At 40.5% G+C, this 25,836-nt stretch overlaps 2 protein-coding genes across 5 annotated transcripts in view; both read right to left on the bottom strand.

Moving 5' to 3' along the window:
- Positions 1-3,976, bottom strand: part of AstC (Allatostatin C) — a 32,003-nt gene extending 28,027 nt beyond the window's left edge. Inside the window, exon 1 of the mRNA XM_067770195.1 lies at positions 3,765-3,976. The gene's annotated coding sequence lies outside the window, so the exon portion shown is untranslated. The remainder of the gene's footprint in view (positions 1-3,764) is intronic.
- Positions 3,977-21,250: 17,274 nt separating this feature from the next.
- Positions 21,251-25,801, bottom strand: AstCC (Allatostatin double C). Of its 4 annotated transcripts, none has more exons than XM_067770194.1 (4): positions 25,330-25,801; positions 24,825-25,237; positions 21,768-22,031; positions 21,251-21,699 (listed from the first exon to the last, which is right to left on the bottom strand). In XM_067770194.1, the coding sequence occupies exons 2-4, from the start codon at positions 25,221-25,223 to the stop codon at positions 21,481-21,483; spliced, it is 882 nt and encodes a 293-aa protein (XP_067626295.1). In that variant the 5' UTR covers positions 25,224-25,237; positions 25,330-25,801; the 3' UTR covers positions 21,251-21,480. The 4 variants fall into 4 exon arrangements, with proteins under 4 accessions (XP_067626295.1, XP_067626293.1, XP_067626292.1 ...); XM_067770192.1 differs by having other exon boundaries at positions 24,825-25,278; positions 25,387-25,801; XM_067770191.1 differs by having other exon boundaries at positions 24,825-25,801.
- Between the last annotated feature and the right edge of the window lie 35 nt (positions 25,802-25,836).

Below are 25,836 nucleotides of genomic sequence, written 5' to 3'. Positions count from 1 at the left end.
CTTCATACGGCTGGGTTCTCAGGTGCCGTATTTCCTCAAAATGCTTACGGAGATGACTCCTTAGGCCCCTAGGCGGTGCTGGTTCGTCAATCAGATGTCTGTTGGGATGCCCAGGTTTCTGGGTATTCAACAGAAACTGTTTGGTCAGCATCTCATTTCTCTCCCTGATGGGGAGTATTCTCGCCTCATTATGCAGATGGTGTTCTGGGGACATAAGAAGACAGCCCGTGGCGATTCTGAGAGCAGTATTTTGGCAGGCCTGTAGTTTCTTCCAGTGGGTGGTTTTTAGGCTTGGCGACCATATGGGTGACGCGTAGCACGTAATCGGCTGGCTAATTGCTTTGTATGTGGTCAAGAGCGTTTCTTTATCTTTTCCCCAGGTACTGCCAGCAAGGGATTTGAGGATTTTATTACGGCTCTGAATTCTTGGAACAATTGCGGTTGCGTGCGCACCAAAATGTAGATCCTGATCAAACGTCACACCCAAGATTTTGGGGTGTAGGACAGTCGGTAGCGTAGTGCCATCGACGTGGATGTTCAATATGGTCGACATTTGGGGCGTCCATGTTGTAAATAAGGTCGCGGAAGATTTAGTCGGTGACAATGTCAGGTTTCGCGAGGTGAAAAAACTGGAGAGATCAGGGAGATAGCCGTTTATTTTATTGCATAGCTCATCGATCTTTGGGCCTGGGCCTGTGGCCATTATTTTGCAGTCATCGGGGTAGGAAACGATTGTGACTCCTTCCGGTGGTGAAGGTAGCTTAGATATGTAGAAATTAAACAAAAGCGGGGATAGGACACCACCCTGTGGCACCCCTTGTTTAATTCTCCTTTGTTTTGATGTTTCGTTTCTGAATTGCACCGATGCCTGCCGACCACCCAGATAATTTGCGGTCCACCTTTTAAGACATGGGGGAAGGGTGGACCCTTCCAGGTCTTGCAGTACCAGCCATGGTTGACCGTATCAAAAGCTTTTGATAGGTCTAACGCTACGAGTACTGTTCTATGGTGGGGATATTGATTCAAACCGCAATTTATCTGGGTGCTAATGACATTTAGCGCGGAGGTAGTGCTATGGAGTTTTCTGAAGCCATGCTGATGAGGGGCTAGCTGCAAATGTGCTTGGAAATAAGGGAGCAAAATGGCTTCAAGCGTCTTTGCCACTGGCGATAGGAGAGATATCGGACGTTATGACTCACCTACGTTAGCTGGTTTCCCAGGCTTTAGTAGCGGGACCACCTTGGCCATTTTCCATTTCTCGGGTATGACAAAGGTGGAAAGAGACAGGTTGAAGACATGTGCCAAATATTTGAAACCCTCTTTCCCTAGGTTTTTAAGCATCGGCATGGCTATGCCGTCTGGGCCCACTGCTTTGGATGGTTTAGCGCGACCAATGGCGTCCTCAACCTCTCTAGCGGTGATGGTAATTGGTGACGCGCTGAGTTTGTGTTTATGTGCGTGTCTATTGGCTCTCCGTCTATCTTTGTCGACCGTAGGATGCATTATATATTGTCGGCAGAAAGCGCTCGCGCATTTTTTCGCATCCGACAGCACCTTATCGCCAAAGGCGATGGAAACTTTGTCTTTGTGCTTAGTCGGATTCGATAGGGACTTTACGGTGGACCAAAGTTTACCTACACCGGTAGAGAGGTTACAACCTCTTAGGTGCTCTTCCCATTTCGCCCGCTTGTGTTCGTCCACAAGCAATCTGATGCGTTGGTTTATATCCCTTATTTGGGGGTCGCCTGGATCGAGCTGTCTTATAAGGTCGCGTTCCCTCGCTAAGCTCGCGGCCTCCGCCGGGAAGTGGGGCCGGATTTCGGGAATTCTCCCGGCGGGAATGAAATGTGCCGAGGCGGATTCAATGACCTTACGGAAGGCACGCTCCCCTTGGCGGGCATCAGTCGGGATAGGGAGGGCAGCAAAGCTGCTGTCTGTTGCAGATTTATATTCTTCCCACTTTCCTTTTTTGAAGTTTATGAAAGTGCGTTTTTCGGTGACGATGAAGTCGGCGGTACGCTCGAACGAAATAAGTATGGGCAGGTGGTCGGATGCCAATGTTACCATCGGCTGCCAGTTGACGCAGTTTACGAGTTCTGCGCTCACGATTGAGATATCTGGCGAGCTATGACAGCTTCCTACCATACGTGTGGGGGCGTCTCCGTTTATTGTGCAGAACGTCGTTTCGTCTATTTGATCCGCCAACATCTCACCCCTACTGTCCGCCCGCAAGTTTGAATGCCATAGGTCGTGATGGGCATTGAAATCGCCTAAGATAATGCGATTGTTGCCAGTGAGTAAGGCCTCGATATTAGGGCGGTATCCACTGGGGCAACAGGTGACAGGAGGGATGTAGATGTTGATGATTTCTAGATTTGCATCGCCTGACCGGACAGATAGGCCTTGACGTTCTAAGACATTGTCACTGCGGTCGATGCCAGGATCAAATATATGATATTGCACAGAGTGGTGTATAATAAACGCGAGGCCGCCTCCATTTCCGCTCTCGCGGTCTTTCCTGTGGACATTATAACCAGAGCAGGTCTGCAATGCAGATCTTGCTGTGAGTTTAGTCTCTTGAATCGCAGCAATGCGGATGTTGTGCCGCTTCATGAAATCGACTATCTCCGTAATCTTCCCAGTTAGTCCATTACAGTTGAACTGCAGAATTCTGAAGTGCATGGGGGGTGACGCCGCCACTCTAGGGGTAAGTGAGGGGTGACTGCGCCTAGGTTGTGGAAGGCCAGGACGCAATTGCTGTTGTGGCCTTGGGACTGGGCGCCCTTGGGCAAGCATTGGGGTACCCTGATGATTTGGGTTTGCGACCTGGCAACATGGCGCGATGAAACCCGTTGGGGGGTTGCCGAGACCAGAACATCTAGGAAAGTGGCACCACCCAAGGCAGGAGCTGCATTGAGCGGATGTCGCAAACCTATATATTCTGTGCTGGCAGACGGTGCAAACGGAGGCAGGGACTAAGAGTCTGTTTCCCTGACCTGCACGATTGCTGCCAGAAAAGAGGGGGGGAGAAGAAGACGGGGGCAGGGGCTGATGCTCAGCATTGCAACCAGCTCTACTACGAAGGTAGTAGTTATGAGTGGTATCAGCTGTTTGAGTTGTTGGCGCCGTGGAGCGCGAGCAGCAGCGGGTACTTGTTGTGGCTTGCTGAGCAGCGAAGCTGCTGGAAGGTAGTGGGGATACGCTTAGGCGTAGACTACGGGACGCCCTTGGGCGTGAGCAGTATGGAGCCACAAAAGATTTATAAAAGTTACGTGGACGTCGGGTTTTGGGATCAAGCCCAGAACAACCTGTCCGATGCAACCATCCCTTGCACGAGACACACTGAACAGAGTATGACCGTCCTAAAAAAATTCTTTTCTGGCAAATGCAGCAAAACCATTTCTCATGACCGGGGTCAGGAGACGGACCCGGATTGGGTTCGATACCTTCCCGGAGTAAGAGAATATGTAGCAGTCCTGCTGCAAGGAGCTGCTGGGAGGATGACAATTTCTGGGAGGGACGAAACAAATTAAATGGGGTCACACTGAAATGACAGTCCTTGGTCGGGAAAAATCCCGAGTCGCTCCGGTACATAGAACCGACTGCCTTGGGAAGCGTAAATTCGTAGTCGCGTACTAGATGTATTTGAAAATGCACGTACTAGATGTATTTGAAAAACTTAACTTTTAACCTTTTTAGTGATGAATTTCAACGCAGAACTTACGAACTAAGAAAACCAAAATATTTAAATACACTAAACTTACCGCTATTAATCGCTTTTATCGTAGATGCGAAAACTGAATGTTAATGCATTTATTCTAAGTTCAGTTATAAAAACCACTAAATGCCTGGTATAAGATACTGAAATTCACGCGAACGTAATGCACTTAGGAATATATTTGAAAGAGGGAAATCCTATATGAAGAACTGTTGCTGTTTATGTTCCCGTCGCTTTTACTGTTAATCACACTTTTGCTTATGCCGTCAATCTGATGCGGAGCCCTGCGTAGTCTAGCCTTTTATACGAAGCAACACCAAAAGTCTAGTTGCTTACATATTCACACGCAACATTTACAGTACTATTAACAACGTCAGCAGAGCATTGGCAATGGATTTGTCGTTGCTAAAGTGGCAACAGCAATATTATATATGTATGTACATATAACGCAACAACTAGGAACAATGCAGTCAATATGATATATCGTCGTCTCGAACTCGGTTCGTGATTATCGTACTCACTCGTTTGGTGTTGTCCTACCCTACACACTTACATGCATACATATACCCATGCACGTTGAGGGGGCTGTAGAAATATTCTCACCTTAGCTGTCTATCAAAGCAGTAAATATGCTGCAACTTTATTTGGAAACATGTTGCTATGGCCGAAAGTTAATCGCATTGTTACTCATAGCTCATAGCTCATAGGCTATCTGTTGAGTACCTGTTGAATATGCAAGCACGTACTCACGTATGGAAATATGTATGTATACACTTCCCGTGAATTATAACGCTTAACTGCTACTGTATTGGTGTAAGCGTACAAATAATAAAACGAGCAAAATAATGAACAATGATTATACTGCATACATGCATGCATACATATGTACATATGTAGGTACTAAATCATTCATTTCTATCTAAATACATTTGTGTATATACATACATATGTGACGTGTATAAGACTTTACCTTACAATAGTAACATTATTCCTAAATTTTCTTGTTCACTGTGGTTTTTACTTCGGCCCGATAATCAAATTAACAATCACACAGTACAACAAAATACGAAGTTTTTCTTGCAATAGAGTAAACTTCGTACCGATCATTTACGCTGAACACACTTATAGTCCAGCCCGTCTAAGGTATTCTTAAACGCGCTTTAATAATAAAGGGTGGCCAGAGGTCTTTGTTAGGGTTGTAAAAATTCTAGATTTCCAGAAAGTTACAACTTTGGTGTTCTCGAAAATATTTCTCCCTGCGCAAAGCTTAATAATTCATACTAACACTTCAACTATCCATGAAATGAAAATGACGAGTAAATCATTAGCAGCATGCTGCATTAATACGTAGCAACTTCGTGAAAAAAGTGAAAAAGTAACTGAAGGATAAGTGGTGATATTTCCAAATCTTTGATACTTATTTTCTTACTTATTTTATAAGGACCAATGTTCTTTAGAAACCCAAGTATAAACTCTTCAGGATTCTGTGCCCATGACTGAATGACACCTTATGACTTGTACCTTTGTTGCTGTTTGTTGTTGCGCGATTATAACGTACTCCACTGCCACACTGAAGGTCTTGAGTTCAATTCCCGGGCAAAGCAATATCAAATATTTAGAAAAAACAGTTTTTCTAAGCGGGTTCGCCCTTCAGCGGTTGTATGGCAAACACTCCGAGTGTATTTCTGCCATGAAAAGCTTCTTAGTGAAAGTTAATTTGCATTGCAGCTGCCGTTTGGAGTCGGTATAATTGTTGGCCCCGTCCTATTTTTTTGCAGGAAAAATTAAAAAGAGGCACGAGCAAAGATCGGACCTTTTTTATTTATTAATTTTTTTTACAGTGTAATTTGTAATGAGAAAAGAATTGTTCATAGAAATATGAAAAATTACAACAATTTGTAAAAAGTTACAGTGGTCGTGTTTTGTTTTGGAATAAGGTGAACTGACGTAAAATGCGACTAGAATCCAATTCCTCTTCCTGGATTGAGCGCTAGGGTTGGGACCTGCCACGTTAAGATGCTTTCCAATCCAATCCAAACGAAATAACAAGCCTCGGATGAGAACTACTTTTCTGATGATGACCACGGCAAACGCTCAACGGACTAAGATTTTAAAGACCATGATTTGAGGACATGTACCTGGAATGTCCGAAATCTTTCAAGAAAAGGGACCTTGGGTTAATGGTGGGAAAGAAACTTCGCCGCCGAAAACATTCATTCACGGCTGTGAACGAGTGTATCGCCGATATCCACATTAAGGTGAAGTCTGGTTATTTATATATATATATATATATATATATATATATATTATTATATATACCTTATGTATTAATAAAAATAAATAAATGTAAGGCGCGATAAACTCCCGAGATGGTCGGGCTAGCACCTTCATGGTGCTATGGTACCGGAGCGTACCGGATCTGTATCCGGCAAAGGACCATCACATCGATAACACTCCCCAAAGCCTTCGGGGAGCAACCTTATCGCTACAACAACAACAACAACAACGCCAAAGTGGGCAAAGAAGGGGTCTTTTGTCCTACAGTCGAACAATTTGGCCTCCACGATGTAACATCTACCAACGGGTTGGGGCTGATTAACTTCGCCGCGGCTCTAAATATAATCATCTGCAGTACCAGGTTCCAGCATAAAAAGACACAGCAAGCTACTTGGCTGTCTCCTGATCGAAAAACACGAAATCAAATCGATCACTGACATTGTTCCGGTGTCCTGGATTTGCGCACTCTACGAGGTCCAATTATCGCCTTGAACCACTACCTTGTGGCAGTCAAGATACGTACGCGCCTCTATGCAGCAAAGAAGGTTCGCGCAGTGACACAAGGAAAGTCGTCGAAAAGCCGTCGAAAAGCTGCTCACGAAATAGACAGGTGCTGATTACTCCACTCGGCTCTATACCTTCTCACCGAGAGCTGACGATGTGTCCGAGTTGTGGGAGCATATTTCTCTCTCATTACGTACCGCCGCTGCTGACGCCATAGGCTGACAGCGAGAACGCAAAAACAACTGGTACAATGAGAAATGTCGCGCTGCCTCGGAAAAACTGCTTATAGGGACACGCTGCATACGGGAGCGGCATCGTAAAGAGAGAGACGCCTATATAGAAGGAAAAAATGTAAGGGAGAACGGCACAAGTGCGAGGAACTTCAGATGCTGACTGATAGGAATAAAAAACCGAAAATTCTACCAAAAAATCCGGCGGATGACGGGGGGTTTAACCGGGGCAGATTTCTTCAGGAACGATAATGGCGACCTGATAACTGACGTACAGAGTGTGCTTAAGTTGTGGTGGGAACACTTCTCGTCATTGTTATCTAGTGAAGGGGAAGACGATACCGATTCCCAATCACGGATAATGGAAAAAATATTCCGGCACCCGACTAAGACCAAGTGAAGACGGCAATATCTCGCTAAAAAATAACAATTCGCCAGGTAATGACGGAATACCCGCCGATCTGCTCAAACACGGAGGGGAAAAGTTCGTAAAGAGCATTCATCAGCTCGAATGCAAATTAATGCCGGATGAGCGCATGCCTCCAAACTGGAACTTCGGTGTACTCTGCCCAATCCACAAGCAAAGTGATTCCGGAAACAGCGCCAATTACCGTGAAACCCGCCTGTTTAATACCGCGTATAAGACTCATTTTTCCGACATGGTGGATAATTAATGTATGTATATTGGAACGATTTTCCGTCATCCCTTGTCAAATTTGGTTTCGAGATCTGTTGTTGTAGTTTGTCTTGTATTTATAGTTCGTAGGTACATGAGCAGGTATTGTAAAACTGTATGTTTGTGTATATGTATGCGTATGTGCTGTGTGGTCATTTAGAACCGAGGGTGGTTTTTACTGATCGATTTTTGTGGCTGACTGAGGCAGGTAGAAGTCAGTAATTCTAGTCGTTTGAAGTTCTCTGTGGGTTTGTTGCTTTAGTGCGTTTGTTGTTTTGTGTTTATTTGTTGTTGTGTGTTTTTCTGTTGTACCTGTGTTATTACTTTGGGAGACCTCCACTGAGTTAGGAGAGGCAGATGGAGGAAGACTTGACTTCGCTTGGTGCTCCCAATTGGCGTCAGCTATCGCGTCAGCAGATCGGTAAGCAAAGGTTTCACGTAGACTGAGTGTGCTAATACTGGTACAAATTATCATGAATTAAAGATCTAATGATCATACGTTGTCCCTAGTGGGCCCAGAACTTGTTTGACAACCAACTAAGTATCAGAACTTATGCCATAAAATAACTCCAGCCTCGGCAAAAGATTTCCACGACCCGGCTTGATTGTTGAATCGATATGTGGTAACCATAACGTCCCTAGGAGCTGAGATCTTGAGTGTGTATGCAGGGCATGAACCTAGCACATGCTTAACCGTTTTCTCATGCGACCTGCTCTTCCTATCTACTGTCACGTACAGAAGTATCACAAGCCTGAAGTGTTATATCTCTAGAGATGTGATAAAATATGTATGTTATTTTAATAATGATTGATCATAACTCATGTTTATTTCTTCGAAACGGATTGGGACCTCACCTATATTGAGTCCCCTTTTTGCCTTATCCTTTCTTTTCATTACCATATATTCTCTTATTACCGGAAACCCAGTGTACTTAGATATATGTTACACCCGGAATAAATTACCTCTAATTCTTGCTTGCACTCCAGAACAATTGCCTAAAACCACTTCCGCTTAAAAGATACCACAGTTTTCCGCCTAAGAGATACTAGAGTTATCTGACAGCATGCAGGATCTGCTTTTTTCTGTATTGAAACGGTATAAAGTAGAAATATCCGGTGATGCCTTATTAGCCCTCTCCACCACATGTCATGTAACTGTCTAGAAAAATTCCGTGATATTTTTCCCTTGTAGGGTTACGCCTCCCGGCTATGTGTAATCCAATTCGAAACCCTATATGTTCTAAAGAAAACTAGATCCGATTTTTCCGCATAGGCTGCTAGCCCGATGCCATCCCTTAGCGCTTGTCTCATCAGAGACCTAACAGGCATTCGCCAATTATAATGACTCAAACCTATGTATACTAACCTGCGATTTACCAAATTTTATAAAAGTCAATCAGCCGTTTTTTCCCAGAGTTTAACTGGTAAGCGAGATAAGAGCTCTCTTAACACAAATTTGATATATAGCAGATTTACGATAAATTATTAATATTTACTACTAAATACTTATTGGTTAATTGGAACTCCGATAAACACACATAACGCTATGTATGTATGTATATACATACGTACATATGTATGTTTGTACGACTACAGTTATCACCGATGAAAAGCATTCCACTCAGGAGTCGATATATTTTTTAAATCCTCAAGTCTTATGTGATCGGCAGGGCCGGCGAAAGGCGTGGGTATGCACCCACCCTGGAATTAGTGAAAGGCTGTCAAATAGTCGATAAAAATTACCATAAAAACTTCATTACATTATTGCTTGTCAATTGATTACTGATCATACCCAATTTATAGAATAATACCCCTCATGCCTAACACCTTTATCGCCGATCCAAACTACCCACCCAGATTTTGCACGTTTCTCCGGCCCACTGATCGGCATTGTTTCGAAAACTGCAATTTTTTTATATTATCATATATACATTTTATTTTAGTTTTAATTAAGGATTTATTTTAAATTTGTAATGAAAAGAAACACATATGTTCCGATTTCGTAAAAGTCGCTAAACGCAATGTAACGATTTCGGCAAAAATATCGGAATAAATTTCGGCATATAATTATTATTTAGCACTTTTACAGAGCTTCATTTAATTGTAACTTTCTATCGTCCCAATTCTTGACATTTCTTTTTTATATTTATTGTTACATGTATATCGTTAGCTTAATGTGAAAATGTGCTAAGTCAACTTTTACGAATTGTACAGGAGACGAAAAAAAAAATGAATTATTTTTGAAATAACCTTTATTTTTCAAAACTGTGAGTGAGGATACCTTAGTTGCAATACTTTTGAGTGTAGAAGCTTTGAAAAAGATAAATAAAAATAATGTGTGCTACCCCAGCAGTTATTTTATGACTTAGCACAATTTCCTCACTCAAAACAAATTTTTTCTCCTGACTTAGCACTTTTTACTCAATATGTTTCCCATCACTCCTCCCCTTTAATGATTGAAATATAACACTAACACTATATATTTCACAAAATATACTATTTATTTGTCAAACTATTTCTAACTATTGGCGACCACCGTGGTGTGATGGTAGCGTGCTCCGCCTACCACACTGAATGCCCTGGGTTCACACCCCGGGCAAAGCAACATCATAATTTTAGAAATAAGGTTTTTCAATTAGAAGAAAATTTTTCTAAGCGGGGTCGCCCCTCGGCAGTGTTTGGCAAGCACTCCGATTGTATTTCTGCCATGAAAAGCTTTCAGTGAAAACTCATCTGCCTCGCATATGCCTTTCGGAGGCGGCATAAAAAATTAAAAAAAGGAGCACGACGTAAATTTGAAGAGAAGCTCGACCTAAAATCTCTTCGGAGGTTATAGCGCCTTATATTTATTTATTTATTTTATTTCTAACGGTTCTGATCTGGACTATTTTTCCGTATGGTGCGCAGACAATAACTTATTTTTTAATTCAAACAAATTCTGTGTTGTGTCTTATTCCATAAAGACAACTGCCACATACTTTGTCTACAAACTAAATGCTAAATCTCTTAATCGTGAGTGTAAAGACTTGGCTGTAATTTTTGACTCCAAACTCTCTTTTTCTAGTCACATTGATTTCGTTGTTTCAAAATTTGTTCCAATGGTTGGGTTCAGTAGACGTAACACCAGTGAGTTTAAGGACCCTATGACGTTGAAGGCACTTTATATATCCTTGATCAGAAGTGGTGTTGAATATTGATCAGTAATATGGAATCCTTTCTATGAATCTAACTCCTATAAAATTGAGAAAGTTCCAAAAATTTTTACAAAATTGCTTTACGTATGCTTCACTGGCCAGACGGCCTCCCATCATATACCAGCAGGCACTAAGTGCTTGGTCTTCAGGCTTTGCATGACAGAAGAAGTTTTATCTCACTCATGCTTGCCTATAATGTAATAAACTTTAGCACGAATTGCTCTGATTTATCTAATTTGTTCATTCCATATACTCCACTGCATGATCTTCGGCATAATAAATTATTTATCGAAAGAACTCATAAAACGAATTATGCTATTAATGAACCTATAACTAGGACTATACATCTAGCAAATCGATTCAGTAGTGTTATAAATTTTAATAACAGCTTATATAAGTTTAAGCTTGAATTGTTTTTTTTTTCTGTAAGAAAGCATGTAGTTTTGGAGATGTAACTATTGAAGAAGAGTATGGTCAGCGCAAAGCATTTATCAAACACCAAAGGCATGTCTCAATTGGGTGAATCCAATGTCAAGGGATTGTGTTGCGCAACCCTCTCAAGGGGTTGCCAGCGCGATATATAGCTTCTCCAACCCAATTGTCAACCTCTCCTACCCGTTTCATTGACAGCCGAGGCTCTGGCGACCCTATGTTCATCATGGAACTAGGGGGTGGGGAGGGCGGGATGGCCTAGGAGGTTTAATGCGGTCATATAAAACGTTCCCGAGATGGTCGGGGTAGTACCTTAATAGTGCTTTGTTACCGGAACGTACCGGATCTACATATATCCGGCAAAGGACTATCAACATCGGTAGCACTCGCTAAAGCCTTCGGGGAGTGTCTTTATCGTTAATACAATAACAACAACAACAAGTGCACATTTGCACTTGGGATATTCAAGTCAGCCTAATTATTAAGTTAAGGTATTTTGATTTACCTTTCTGTTGTACATACGTTTATTATATATTTCTTTGTACAAGGGATTATAGTTGCATCTACAATTTGTCTGTGGTAACGGCCAGTGTATTTTAGAATAATGATTTTCCGTACTGTTGTCTTGTGCAGTATAATCACGTTATTATCTATTATGTGTCCTTAAATTTAGCGTCCTATCTCACAGTTTCAAAAATGCGTTATCCTCTGACGCACGAATGCACTCACATATATAGCCACCAAAAATTATGTGCGTAAATTTATTAAATAAGCTTATAATAAGCTCTCATGTAAAGTCCAACCGAAGGTGGGTGTCTGAACCAAAGGCGCTCGGTTTCGATCAACCTTTTACCGAGGCCGAAGTTTATGACTTAAAAAGGTTACATTTTTTAAGCTTCATTAAGAATACTAAGTTCCTTATCTTGTACGTATGTCTATCGACTACAGAGTGAAATATCACCCTATCCCGCCTACTGCTTGAAAAAACGCCCCTTCTCAGAAAATTTTGAGTAACATCATATGTATTTCAGAATTTGTTTCAAAAACGCCCTATCCCAGTATTCGGTTGAAGAACGTATATCAGAGCTTGAATTCAACAAATTTTGAAATGGGACGCTTTTGAAACACATTTCAGAACAGGGTGTTGTTAAAAAATATTTTCAGATAGAGCATTTACTGTCACCAAGATAGAATCATTTTCCACTCAGCCTTCGATATGTAATTCTATATTTAGTCTAATAAGTAAAACCTTAAGAGATACATAACAACTTTCCCCAAAACCTTCTTTTAAAAATTTTTTGTAGCCTTTTCTAAGTTATAGGTTGGTATATAGTTGAAAATTTACATCAAAAGATGACGGAAGTACGAGGCTAACAAAAGCACTGACAACATTATATACCCGTGAAATTGATGAGCTGGCAAATGGCTAAAAACATAGTAATTAGATATGCAAGGTTTCATTGTGTTTTATTATTGAAAGGAAATTTCAGTATAGAAAGATTTTACCAATATGAAAAACAACGCTACACTGATGAAAATCTATGGCGGGCCTAATTATAATAATCTACGTCCCAAGTTTCATAGAAATGGGTTGAGTAATTTTCGAGGTAGCAGTAGACATAAAAATATATATATACTAGCCTTTACCCGCGGCCCCGTCCGCAAGGAGGAAATGAAATATGTGGGCTATTCACGTTAGCCTGCTTATAAAGTTATCTGTTTAAAATTTTTTTTCTGTCTAATGCATTTTATTTTTGTAATTGAGTAAAAAAAAGAGCTTTATGAGCTGATAACCTGATAGGATCCCAAAATGATAACGAAATTTTCCAGAAAAAGCCACGAAATGACCCCGACGATATCGCGGACGGATCCCGAAAACCATCCAGAAACGCCCCGGAAGTGTTTCCAAAAGTTCCCGAAGTAGTCCCAAAAAAACCCGAAATGACAACGACACGATTCTAGACTTATCCAGATAACCACACAGAAATGATACCTGAAGGGTACCAAATTGATCCCGAAATAGTCCCGAAAAAATTCCGAAATTACCCTGACGGGCTCCCGGACGAATCTCAGAAACCATCCAGAAAAGGTCCAGGAAGGGTCCCTAAATTATCCCGACTAACTCCAGAAAAAGTTCCGAAATGGCTCCGAGGGGATCCACGATGGATCGCGAAAACCATACAGAAATGATTTTGGGAGGGTCCCAAAATTATCCCGAAATAGTCTGGGAAAAGTCCAGAAATTACCCTGACGGATACCGGACGAATCCTGAAAACCAATCTTAAATGATGCCGAAAAAGTCCCGAAATGACCCTGATGGGACCCGGAAAGGATCCCGAAAACTAACCAGAAATGATGCCGGAAAGGTCCTCAAATGATCTCCCAATAGTTCCGAAAAGACCCTGACGGGATCCCGAACGGATCCCGACAACTATCCAGAAATGATACCGAAAGGGCCCGCAAATGATCCCGTATTAGTCGAGAAAAAGTCCCGAAATGAAACCGACGGGATGCCGGACGAATCCCAAAAACCATCCAGAAATGATTTTGGAAGGGACCCCAATGATCCCGAAAAAGTCCCGCAATTATTCCGACGGGAATCTGAACGGATACCGAAAGCCATCCAGAAGTGATGCCGGAACGGTCCTCAAATGCTCACCTAATAGTCCCAAAATGACCCTGAGGGCATCCCGGACAAATCCCGAAATCCATCCAGAAATGATCTTGGGAAGGTCCCAAAATGATCCCAAAATAGTCTCGGAAAAGTCCAGAAATTACCCTGACGGGTTCCCGGACGAATCCTGAAAGCCATCCTTAAATGATCCCGAAAAAGCCCCGAAATGACCCTGACGGGATCCCGAAAGGATTCCAAAAACTATCCAGAAATGATGCCGGAAAGGTCCTCAAATGATCCCCTAATAGTTCCGAAATGACCGTGACGGGATCCCGAACGGATCCCGACAACTATCCAGAAATTATGCCGAAAGGGTTCCCAAATGATCCCGTATTAGTCGCGAAAAAGTTCCGAAATGACCCCGACGGGATCCCGGACGGATCCCGAAAACCATCCAGAAATGATGCCGGATGAGCCTCAAAATGATCCCGAAAATCATCCAGAAATGATGCCGGAAGAGCCCCCAAATGATCCCGAAAAAGTCCCCAAATGACCCCGACGATATCCCGGACGGATCCCGAAAACCATCCAGAAATGATGCCGGAAGAGCCCTCAAATGATCCCGAAAAAGTCCCCATATGACCCCGACGAGATCCCGCACGGATCCCGAAAACCATCCAGAAATGATGCCGGATGAGCCCCAAAATGATCCCGAAAACCATCCAGAAATGATGCCGGAAGAGCCCCCAAATGATCCCGAAAAAGTCCCCAAATGACCCCGACGATATCCCGGACGGATCCCGAAAACCATCCAGAAATGATGCCGGAAGAGCCCTCAAATGATCCCGAAAAAGTCCCCATATGACCCCGACGAGATCCCGCACGGATCCCGAAAACCATTCAGAAATGATGCCGGAAGGGTCCCCAAATGATCGCGAAATAGTCCCGAAATGATTCCGGAATAGTCCTGAAAATGTCTCAAAATAACCCCGACGGGATCCCGGACGGATCCCGAAAACTATACAGAAATGATCCCGGAAGGGTCCCAAAATGATCCCGAAAAAGTCCCAAAATTACCCCGGCGGGATCCCGGACCGATCCCGAAAACCATCCAGAAATGATCCCGGAAGGGCCTCGATATGACCCTTACGGGATTACAAATAAGGTGAAGCTAATTATAAAACCATGTTAATAAGGCAGCAGGCGCATTGGAGTGAATAAAAAGTTACATAGAGACATACAGGTAAAGCTAATAAAAGCGTGCTAATAAAAACAATTGACGGAGGGCGGATGGCGGGAGTAGAGGAGAGGACCACTGATCGTTCCTCCAAAATTATCTAGATCTCGTTCTGTATGTACCAGATACCAAAAACTATTGATTTAGGAGAAAATTTATATTGAGTTATAACAATTTATAGATTTTACACCAGAGGGGGAGATAAAGGGGGGCAGGGATTCAAGGGGTTGTGTAGCGCAATATATAGCTTCTCCAACCCAATTGTCAACCTCACCTTCGAGCGGCGAATCCCGTTTCACTAACAGACGAGGCTCTGGCGACCCCAAGCTCCTCATGGAACTTGGTGGTGGGGAGGGAGGGATGGCCTGAAGGTTTAATGTGGCCATATAAATCGTTCCCGAGATGGTCGGGCCAGCACCTTAATGGTGCTGTGTTACCGGAGCGTATCGGATCTGTATCCGACAAAGGACCATCACATCGATAACACTCCCCAAAGCCTTCGGGGAGTAACTAATCGCTACAACAACAACAACAACATAAAGGGGGGCAGGCGGGCGGAAGGTATCACTGCTTACTTTGTAAGCCCTCGACTTATTTGACCCCTTGAGTCTGTGATATTGGTGAAGGCCAGTATACGTAAAGTTATAATGTGTAAAAATTATGAAAAATAATTTCTCGAAGGGTCGTGGGACCCCCACCCCTCTTTCCATGTTCGAAAAAAATTTCGCTAGTAGACTACTGTCTGTGTCCCAAATTTCATCAAAATCCGTGTAGCCATTCTGGCGTGATTCAGACGCAAAGACGAAAAAATATAATAATTAAATTATAACTGTTCCTAGGGGGCGGGGACCACGCCCCTTTTGAAAAATATATAGCCAGTAGATCCTTCTAGACTATTGGCTATATGTGTGCAAAATTTCATCCAAATCGGTCCAGCCGTTCTTGCGTTATTGAGTCACAAAGACAAACGTCTGGACAAACATCCAAACATCCAAACATCCAAACATCCAAACATCCAAACATCCAAACATCCAAACATCTAAACATCCAAACATCCAAACATCTTAACATCCAAACTTTCCCATTTATAATATATATTAGATTAATCTAGGATATTTTAATGCTTCTACAGGATATGAAATATAAAAAAATATTATTTTTTATTCAAAATTATGCTTCACCACAAACGCCGCTAATGGTGTGATATCTCACAAAATTATACCCTTTTTTATTTTCTATTTTCTTTTGAATAACGCCGCTATATTTGAAGCTGACCGTGCTTTAGCTGCAAGCTCGAAATGCTTTATCTCAGCAAAGCATTGTCTTCCTAGGACTTTCGGTTGTTAAAAAGAATGAAGTCACGGAATCTCGGGATTAGAATCCTTAGTGGGTACACATACGTAGTTGCATAAAGTGAAAATACATTAACAACCAATGTGGGTGTAATAGTTGTTACGTTTATGACGATTATGCTAAAGCAAACTACTAAAGGTCATGTAGTTATTATGCGGACTGTCTCTTAAGGAATACATTAAAAAGTTTTATTGATCAATTTGTTGAGCCATCAAGATGTAAAAAAGTTTCAAATTGCACGACATTCTAATAACATCTAACTGCTTGCTATATGACACTTAGTATTATGGTTTGCTTTATACATATATACTTACATTAGACCGCAACGAGATATATGTATAGGTATAAAGAGTTACAAGTAGAATAAATTCAGGAATAAATCTTCTTGTTTTGATATACTTTTAATAAGACGAAGTTTTTTTAACGGTCACTAAAAATAATTGCAAAATAATGAACGCTTTGGTTCAAAGTAAAGATGATCTTAAACTGAAATCAAAAACTGCCGGGTTTTTGACCCCATTTCGAAAAGGGGTTATCATTGAAAATTGTTGGCCAGCGATTTGTACTCAGCGTAAAAAACCGTGACATTTATCCAACTTTATTTAAAATCTGAGTTAGTTATTATCTCTTGGTACAGTTTACTATTAAGAATTTAAAGATTATATGCATTGATGTACATACTTGCATGCATGTATCACACATGCATATATAATACTAGATATTTGGGAAACGTATTTCTTATCAGAGAATTGAGACACATAGGAAATACGTCACCAACAGAAATGATAAGTAATAGCGTTTTCTTTTCTGAAAAAAAATTGTTGCCTAAGTAAATGGTAAAGCCTTAATATAGTTACTCCTACCCCAGAAAATTTTCGACATTTATAGTGCATGCAAAGAACATACATACGGTAGCCCCCGTGTATTAGCTGATTTCCTTACTTCAATTACAATTTTCTTCGCTAAAAATTTGTGAAGTTACGAAAATAAATTGTCACGATCAGTTGGTTGAGCAGAGTTGCACTGCCACACCGCCATTTTATGCAGGGTAAAAGTGTAACGGTTTTGCGTTGCGAGCAGGCAAGAATTTTCACAAAAGAACGAAATACCCCGCAAAGGCGTTACCTGCTTTTAAGAATAGAACCAAATATATTTCATATTTCATATCTTTATTAAGTCAAAAGGTAACAACCTTACTGACTAGATTACAGGTTAACTTAGTACTATTTTAACAATTTTAAAGTAAGATTTACTGAGATAAGTAATAGGACTCAATGCGTGCCTTAAACAGAGACCTTGGCATGGCAAAGTCCAGGTCAAGGCTTCTGGATAGGCGATTAAATTCTACAAGACCTCTTATAAGAGGTGCGAAACTGAAGTAATTCGAACGCAGCACTTCAACGCGGAATGTACTGTGAAAGCGGAGAGCTCTGTTAGGGACATTGAAATTCAACTGCCCAAGTAGTTCTGAGCAGTCAATGGCACCGGATATTATGTCAAAAATAAACATTACGTTTTGAACAAGACGTCTAACTTCAAGTGGCAAGACATTGATAAGCATGCATCTTGCATTGTAGGGTGGCAGGGGATTAACAAAGTGCAGAGGTTGAAGAGCAAATCGTATGAACTTGCGCTGAATTCTTTCAATTCTTAAAGAGTGTGAGGAGTATATGGGATTCCAGATGACTGATGCATACTCTAACTTGGAACGCACTAAGGCATTGTATAAGATTTTCCTGGTATATGGGTCCTTGAAATCCTTGGCATATCGTCGCAAGAAAGCTAAGTTGGTATAAGCCTTTGGTATGAGAAAGTTTACATGATTACAAAAAGTAAAAGATGAGTCAAAAATTACGCCAAGATCGCGAAACTCATTAATTGACGCAAGAGTTACATTTGAACCCTTGTTTCCCCCAGCGGGTTAGGGTGGGGTCAGAATATACCCGCGGTAGGTATGCCTGTCGTAAGAGGCGACTAAAATACCAGATTCAAGGGACTGTGTAGCGCAACCCTGCAGGTTGCCAGCGCAACATATAGCTTCTCCAAACCCAATTGTCAACCTCACCTATCCGCGGCGAATCCTGTTTCACTAACAGACGAGGCTCTGGCGATCCTAAGCTCCTTATGTAACTTGTGGTTGGGGAGGGAGGGGATGGCCTGAAGGTTTAATGTGGCCACATAAATCGTTCCCGAGATGGTCGGGCCAGCACCTTAATGGTGCTGTGGTACCGGAGCGTACCGGATCTGTATCCGGCAAAGGACCATCACATCGATAACACTCCCCAAAGGCTTCGGGAGCAACCTTATAGCTACAACAACAACAACCCTTGTTCGGCATACAAAAAGCGTAACACTTTTGCCAGAAAAGAAAACGCTATAAGATGATTCTTTGCTTTGACTCTGATGCTTGGTATTTAGAAGCATTGGTGTTGATATACATTGCATGATGAAATGCGTTACCAAAATAATTTGTAAGTGTGTACATATAAATATTTATGTATGTACATATATTTACACACTGGACGAACTGCGTTCGTTCAGATAGAATTAAGAATAGGTTAATTGTCTATAAATAAAGGGATCCATGAAACGGATCGTCAGTGTTCTTCCATTTTTGAATCATAGTGGTGATTTATTTAACAGACTCCACCATTACCCCTTGCGCGATCTTTTCTATGGATGTTGTAACCATCGTAAGTTCGGAGGTCTGATCTGGCTTTAACATTGATTGAATTGCGGCTATACAGATATTATTTTTGTTCATGTAATCAACAATCTTTGCCATCTTTCCGGTTAAACAGTTACAATTTCTGAAGTGCAACGGGGGCAGTCGTCACTTTGGTGGTTAGAGATGAGTGGACACACCTTGAAGGATTTGAGCTTTGTCTTGCTTGCTGTCCGACTGCTGCTAGGGTACCTGATGTTGATGGGCTGGTACTTGTGTTATGGCAGCATGGTCCTGGCATATGCAGAAGAACCACATCCTTGGATCGGGGTTGGGTTCAATACCTTACCGGACCAGGGGAATATGGAGCAGTCCAGTTGCAGGGAGCTGCTCCCAGTATGACAATTTGTGGGGGGACGCATTAAATTAATGGTGTTTACACTAAACATAGACATCCCTTGGTCGGGAAAAAAGCCCCGTGTCGCTCCGGTCGGTTCTCCCATTGTGTATTAACAACGATAGTAAAGCATATCCTATACTATGGAGTTGTTGTTTGGTGGACACCAACACAAAAAAGAGTAGCTTGCGTAATGCTCGGTGTTACGGGAGCTCTAAAAACAACCATGACGGCTGCATGTATGCCATTCTGCACATTCCACCTGCAAACTCTACTTGCTGGCGAAGAACCAAGTGCTAACAACTGCAAAATCTGGATGAACAGAGTACCTTATTCCGTACCTGCACTTCGAAGGGGTTCCTAGAGTTACAAAGTGAGATGGTTATGGCAAAGGTGCCAAAATGGCAGACGAGGCGATACACGTGTTCACCGATTGCTCCGAAGTAATGGAGGATTTTAGGGTTTATGGTTTATCCTACAAGCTGCCACACCACTGTAATATTTTCCAGGCGAAAGTACTAGCCGTAAGCCCTCACTATAGCAGGCACCATGTCGTTGGTGCTAGGGCTTAGCCGAACTTCATGGCACCCGACTATGAGGCTGAGCGGCATCTACGCCGTTTCGCTTCATAGGAGGGCGGCGGGATATCGGTGACCAAGAACTGCCAACCCTCCAATCCAGGGTAATATGCGAACCATGCCTATTGGATGATTTGCAGCCAGGGCGGTGTTGTGGAACAACGAGATAGGCAGATTAAAAGAACCCTCTCAATATATTGCGCAGCATTAAGAATTATGCAGCACTTGAATCCAGTGGTTGGCCCAACCAACGATGAGAACGGTGGCTTAGCATAGACCCCGTGAGACACTTGTAGAATGGCGCAAACAGTTCTCTGACGTAAACTTTGCTACGAGCAACCCTCAATTTTGCAACCGCTGCTTTCAGGTTATTGATCATGATCAAAATGATGCATAATGAATCAACCAGATCGCTGCCAGCCCTCGAAACAGCTGGATGGCACAATGAGGCTAAGCTGATGACCTGAACCAATACCGTGACTTTAGAATAGCTGCAGAGCGTTGTTCAAGACCTTCAAAAAGAAGAAGGCGCAATGTTGAAGGTGGTGGATAGAGCCCTGATCCCCACGATACCAAAGGCCAAGGTTTGGATTCCCCCTGTAAGTTGGCAAAGGAGGGTGCAACACTCGCTGAAACGACAATAGTCGTCCCAACCCTTTTGAGAGAAGTTAAAATATCCATTAAGCAGGATTAAGCAGGAAAGGCATGGACAAAGCCTACGATATTAGACTCACAAAGTGGATCGTATCTCTGAAGAGAGAATACTTAAGACTTAAGGAAAAAAGCTTAAACCGCAGCCGCGTCCACTTTTAAATTGACAGTAAAGCAGCAATTAAGACAATAATAACGCATAGCACAACATCTAAAAATATATTAAAGTGTAGACAATCCCTGGAAAGATTCGGGGTAGGCCGAAGCATACACCTACCAGGACGTATGTGAATCGATGGGATTGAAAGAGCGGATGAGCTTGCTAAAAGGGGCGATCCCCTCGAAGCTTGTACCGTATACGTTCCAATAAGATTGGGCGATATAAAGAGAGGGCAATTTTAAACGATAACTTCATCATCATTTATGATTGTAGTATATACTGAAAATGCCTCATGATTAAGTAGAGCAGATATACATATGTATGTATGCCGGCAGTGCCTGAAAAATATACAAAAATTTCATTCCATTTTCAAGCCACGCTAAATATTTTGACAGAATTACTTCTGCAGTTATTGTAAGTTTCCAGACCCCAAAGAAAAACATTAATATGTAGATCAAATGCGAATTTGAAATTAACTATAGAAAGTATTAATATTTTTTTGCATTTTTCTCAATTAGTGTATATATATTTATACATATAATATACCCTTTTATTTTTATTTTCTTATTCGTAAAAATAAAGTTTTCCTCGCACAAATAATGTAAAATAATGTGTAGAATTATTATAAATGTAATTATGTATGCATGAATATGGCTATATACATATTAATATACATATATAGGCATGCTTACATACAAAAGTGTATAGAAGTATTACATTTATGCATGTGTATAACTTTCCAAACAAATACTTTTTAGGTATAATCAAATATTTCTGTTTATTTTTGTGTGTGTTTAGAAGCAGCTTACTGCATTGAAATAACATCGCCAGTACATACGTCCACTGTTGCCAATGCTATTGAGTCCAACTCCAACACTACCACCACCGCCACCTAAACCACCGAAGTCTTCATCAGTCATCGCAGCAGCAGTCAGCATAGCAACATTTTCGTCATTGTTACTGCCAAAATCCAAGCTGATGTCTCCTCTTCTCTGAAAGCTCTTTGCCATTAACTGAAAATTTCTCTCGCACATGCCCAAATCAAAAAAAAAAACAGTTATGCTTTAATTATCCAACTTACAGTTTGCCCAGTGGCGCGATTTATAGAATTTAAATCTTTGAAATCATAGTCCATCATAACTGAGGGATCATCATCGCTATACATATGATTCATGTTAGTTTGATCGGGATCACTATTAAGAGCATTATCCTCTTTGGCTTTGATAAACTTCTCATTACGCTCAGCATAAAAATCGCTAAGCTTACTACGCTCCTGCTCTAAAGCGTGGTGTAGGGCAACCATGAGACGATCTAGCAACAGAGCAGCTCGTTTTGGTACTACCATCTAAAAATGATATTTAGAATAGTAAACACTAAAGCATATCTCATAAGTTCTGCTCATTTTAATTAGCGTACTTAAATAAAGTTAACAACGGGATTAACCAATATCTTAATTCTGTTGTGATCGCTTTAAGACAAAGAACTATCAAAGTCATATGAGCGCAACAGGGCGTATGAGTAACATTTTACAATCACCTATGGAAGCAAAACCTAGGTACTGATAGAACTTTTAGAAAAAGTATCGATACCAGTACTCAATTAAAATAATCGGGTCAAAGTTTCAAACTTAGTTTCGTAGACTTTTGAACGACTTATGGCATTAAACGTTTTGTGGAGAGATTAACTTTTAAGGAGCGGACAAGGGACATTTACATTGTTTTTTGAAATTTCGTACTTTGCACTACCATATTTCAGAGTTATTTAGGAATGCAATCACCCTGTGCAATTCATGCATTCCCATTCATTTTATATTTTGCGTCATTTCAACTTTATCAGTATTTGGTAGTGCATATTTCCCTTTTTCCATTAGAAATATTTTACAGTGGGCGTTAATCATATTAACTATTCTCAATACAAATAGATGTAGAGACTGCCAACTCTATCAATCAAGATTTCACTGTAGAACGAATAATTCCATTGATTGGGGTGAGGTGTAGAATCGATACTTTATTCAGCACTTGGTAAAATGATCGAGTACGAAATACTCGAGTATAATTTGGAAAATCATCGATACTACTCACCCGTTTTATCAGTAATCTTAGGTAGAGCTGTAGCCCGATTCAATAATTTTGGCGATTCTTAAAATCGAAATTTTTAGCATAGTCAATTATTGGTGGCATTTTCGATTGAGTGATTCGCGAACTTGTTTGGTATCTCTGGCAAAAATTGGCATCTCTGACATTGAAATGTCAAAATATACGAAAAGATCAAAGAGGAATTGAGAAAAAACAAGTAATCAATTGTTCGCGCCACAGATTTTGTGCTAATTTATTTATTTTTTATATTATTTGAACATTTACTGCCCTTTTTATATATTTTCAGCAAGGCAGCAGAAAAGTCCACCACTCTTGAATTATTTCCAGTTTCCTTCCGCGACAACCTATGGGCCCCAAACGCAAATGCCACATCAACAAAGACCGCCATAATTGCCTATTGTCCGAATCAACAGGGATAACAGGCGGGTTTATTTTGTCGAGTTTTCGGGTTGTGAATAGCGGAATTGTGAAAATGGTGGTTAAGCTAAGTTACCGCTATCGAATGTTGTTAAAAAGTTAGTGAATTGCGCTACTGGGTTCGATTCGATGCCGAAAAAAATATCAACTAATTCGTATTTGTTAAACTTTATTAAAATTAATAATAAATGAAACGATAAATATTTTCAAACAAAAGAAGAAGGGGAAAATAAAAAAAATCTTGACCGTTTTCCTTTTAACTTGAATCTTGAAGCTCGTTTTGGTAACTGATGTAATTGGAAACAGCAAAAGATCCAAATGTTTACTCTAGTTGACATACATAACTTGAACCAATTTACTTCCTGTTCGATGCTAATAATTGAAATTTCAGGTTTCGCTTAATTTGTTGCGCCATTATGCAAAATAATTTTTTAATGCCCAATTTTCGGAGAAATTTTGCAAACAACCCAATTTGTTTAAAGCTTTTTATAAAAATCTTGAATTATACCATATCATAGTCCTATATTGCTACGTCAGGCTAGGTACACTCACAAACATCAGAGTGCTAATATATAGCTCTTTAAATGTTTTTGTTTTTGTATTCAATAATCGAACGTACCTAAATTTAAATTTTTACTTGTCACACTTATGCTGCTACAATCAAAAAAATTTCGGAGCCTGCTTGTTTTGATTTCGAATTCAAAACTCATTGCGAGCATTTTCTATTAGCAATATAGGACTATTCATATTTATATGCTCTTAATTTTAGGGGCGGCCGCCGTGATGTGGTGGGAAAGTGCTCGCCATCCACACCGAAGATTCTGTACCGAAGAAAGCTACATCAAATATTTTAGATAAAATTTTTCTAGGAGAGGTCGCCCCTCGAAACTGGTTTTTCGAACTCTGCGAATATATTTCTGCCATGAAAAGCTTCTCAGTGAAAATTCATCTACCTTGCAGATGTCGTTCGGAGTCGGCATACAAAATATAGGTACTGTCCCGCCGATTTGGAGGAAAAATTAAAAAGTAACTCGATGCAAACTGCAAGAGAAACTCGGCCTGAACCTTCTCGAAGGCAGACGTTTTTTGGGATATATACTTTCTCTCTAAAGCAAAGATCTCTTAGAAAATTTGCTATATTATTGTTTTTTGATGTTTTTGATGTTGAATAAAACTACATTTGTAAAAAATTTCTACGGTTTTTAAATTTGCTTGGTTTTAATGTAGACTTCACTTGCAGCTATAAAAAAAATAATTCTGCAATGCAAAACTGCGCTGTACTCACTGAGCTATTACAGCTGTGTACCGACACATGTCTATCTATCATAGAACTTCAAAATGTTTCCAATTAAGGTCAAAACAGTTTCGAAAATTGCTTGAAAATGTGTAAAATTTTCTAGGGTAAAGGAATATGGACACTTAAAATGGTTAAAATGCTTCCTTTTCAGGATGCGCAACCTCTAATTCTATTTTGATTGTCCCAAAATTTTGCACATAAAAGTTATAGCCCTAAATACTTCAATACTTCTGGGGAGTGAGATCGAGAATCGGAACATTTAACACATAAGGGCCAATCTAATGTACATAACGGATTAGTTATTTTATGTGGACAAGCATGAACTCACAGGATATTCATCATAGTTAGCTTCAATGCGATCATCAAGACTAAAAATCTCCTCAGGTTGGCCACTAGCAATTCGGCGTTTTTTCACTTCCGTATCTCTAGCTTCAAATTCTTTAACGTTTCTATCACTAAGACTTCTTTCAATATTGGATATAGTAGTACTCCTGTTGGCTATTAAATGTGGTCGGTTGCGCTGGTGTGCGTCATTACGGTTAGTCTCGGTATTGAGTGATATTCGTTTGCTTGATGGTATGTGATGGCAAATACAAAAGTCGGCATATTGCAACAATATGATTGAAATTAAGAATATAACCCATTGCTGTTGTTGGTTTGGTATATTGTAGTGACCATGTTGGTGATGAATTTCCTGTTGTTGGCCATTATCATTGTTACGTTCCATTGTGTTTTCTTTTACTAATTTCAGCATCATTTACACAATTTTCAGGTTTAGTTATCTTGTGAATTAGGAATGTCCAAAAATAATTTTGAAAAAAAAAATACTTCACCTTTAAATGTAGATGCTTGTTTAAGTAATAAATAATTATATTTTATAGAGTTTAAACCTAAATCAAGTCCGAGTGACTGAATATATCAAAAGCGCTTCGAGAATTTGTTTAGATAACATATTTAGTTGCGCTTAAAAATTTTTAATATAAATTGGGTTTCTGATATTTAGATCTTCTGATGTCATCTGCCTCACTGGTTATTCGTAACGATACTGAAGTAGATTTGTATTATTCTATGCCTTTTTATAGTTGTATTACTTTAGTAAGGATTGTGATATATGTTTTTGTTTTATATTATTTTTACCGCTATTTAAACATGTTCTCCCTATGGCGACTTCATAATTCATTGACATAGCAAACAAAGAAATGCTTTTTGGATTTCTTTACTCTTTTTCTTTCAATTCATCATTTATAGCATCCAAATGTTTTTGCCGTTATTGTAATTAAATGTTGACATACATTTACAACACAAAGTGGCATTTGACCATTCAAAAGTGAAGTGAATGT

This window comes from Eurosta solidaginis, chromosome 2, assembly GCF_040869045.1.
Source record: "Eurosta solidaginis isolate ZX-2024a chromosome 2, ASM4086904v1, whole genome shotgun sequence".
Taxonomy (NCBI): Eukaryota; Metazoa; Arthropoda; class Insecta; order Diptera; family Tephritidae; genus Eurosta; species Eurosta solidaginis.
The sequence above is the reverse complement of the archived record's forward strand: the minus strand, read 5'-3'. Positions and strand labels throughout refer to the sequence as shown.

Coding starts and splice junctions, on each gene's coding strand:
- AstCC (XM_067770191.1), bottom strand. CDS start 25,253: ATGATGCTGAAATTAGTAAAAGAAAACACAATGGAACGTAACAATGAT. Junction 22,032..24,824: donor CTAACTATGATGAATATCCT/GTGAGTTCATGC, acceptor TATCATTTTTAG/ATGGTAGTACCAAAACGAGC. Junction 21,700..21,767: donor ATCGCGCCACTGGGCAAACT/GTAAGTTGGATA, acceptor AGAAATTTTCAG/TTAATGGCAAAGAGCTTTCA.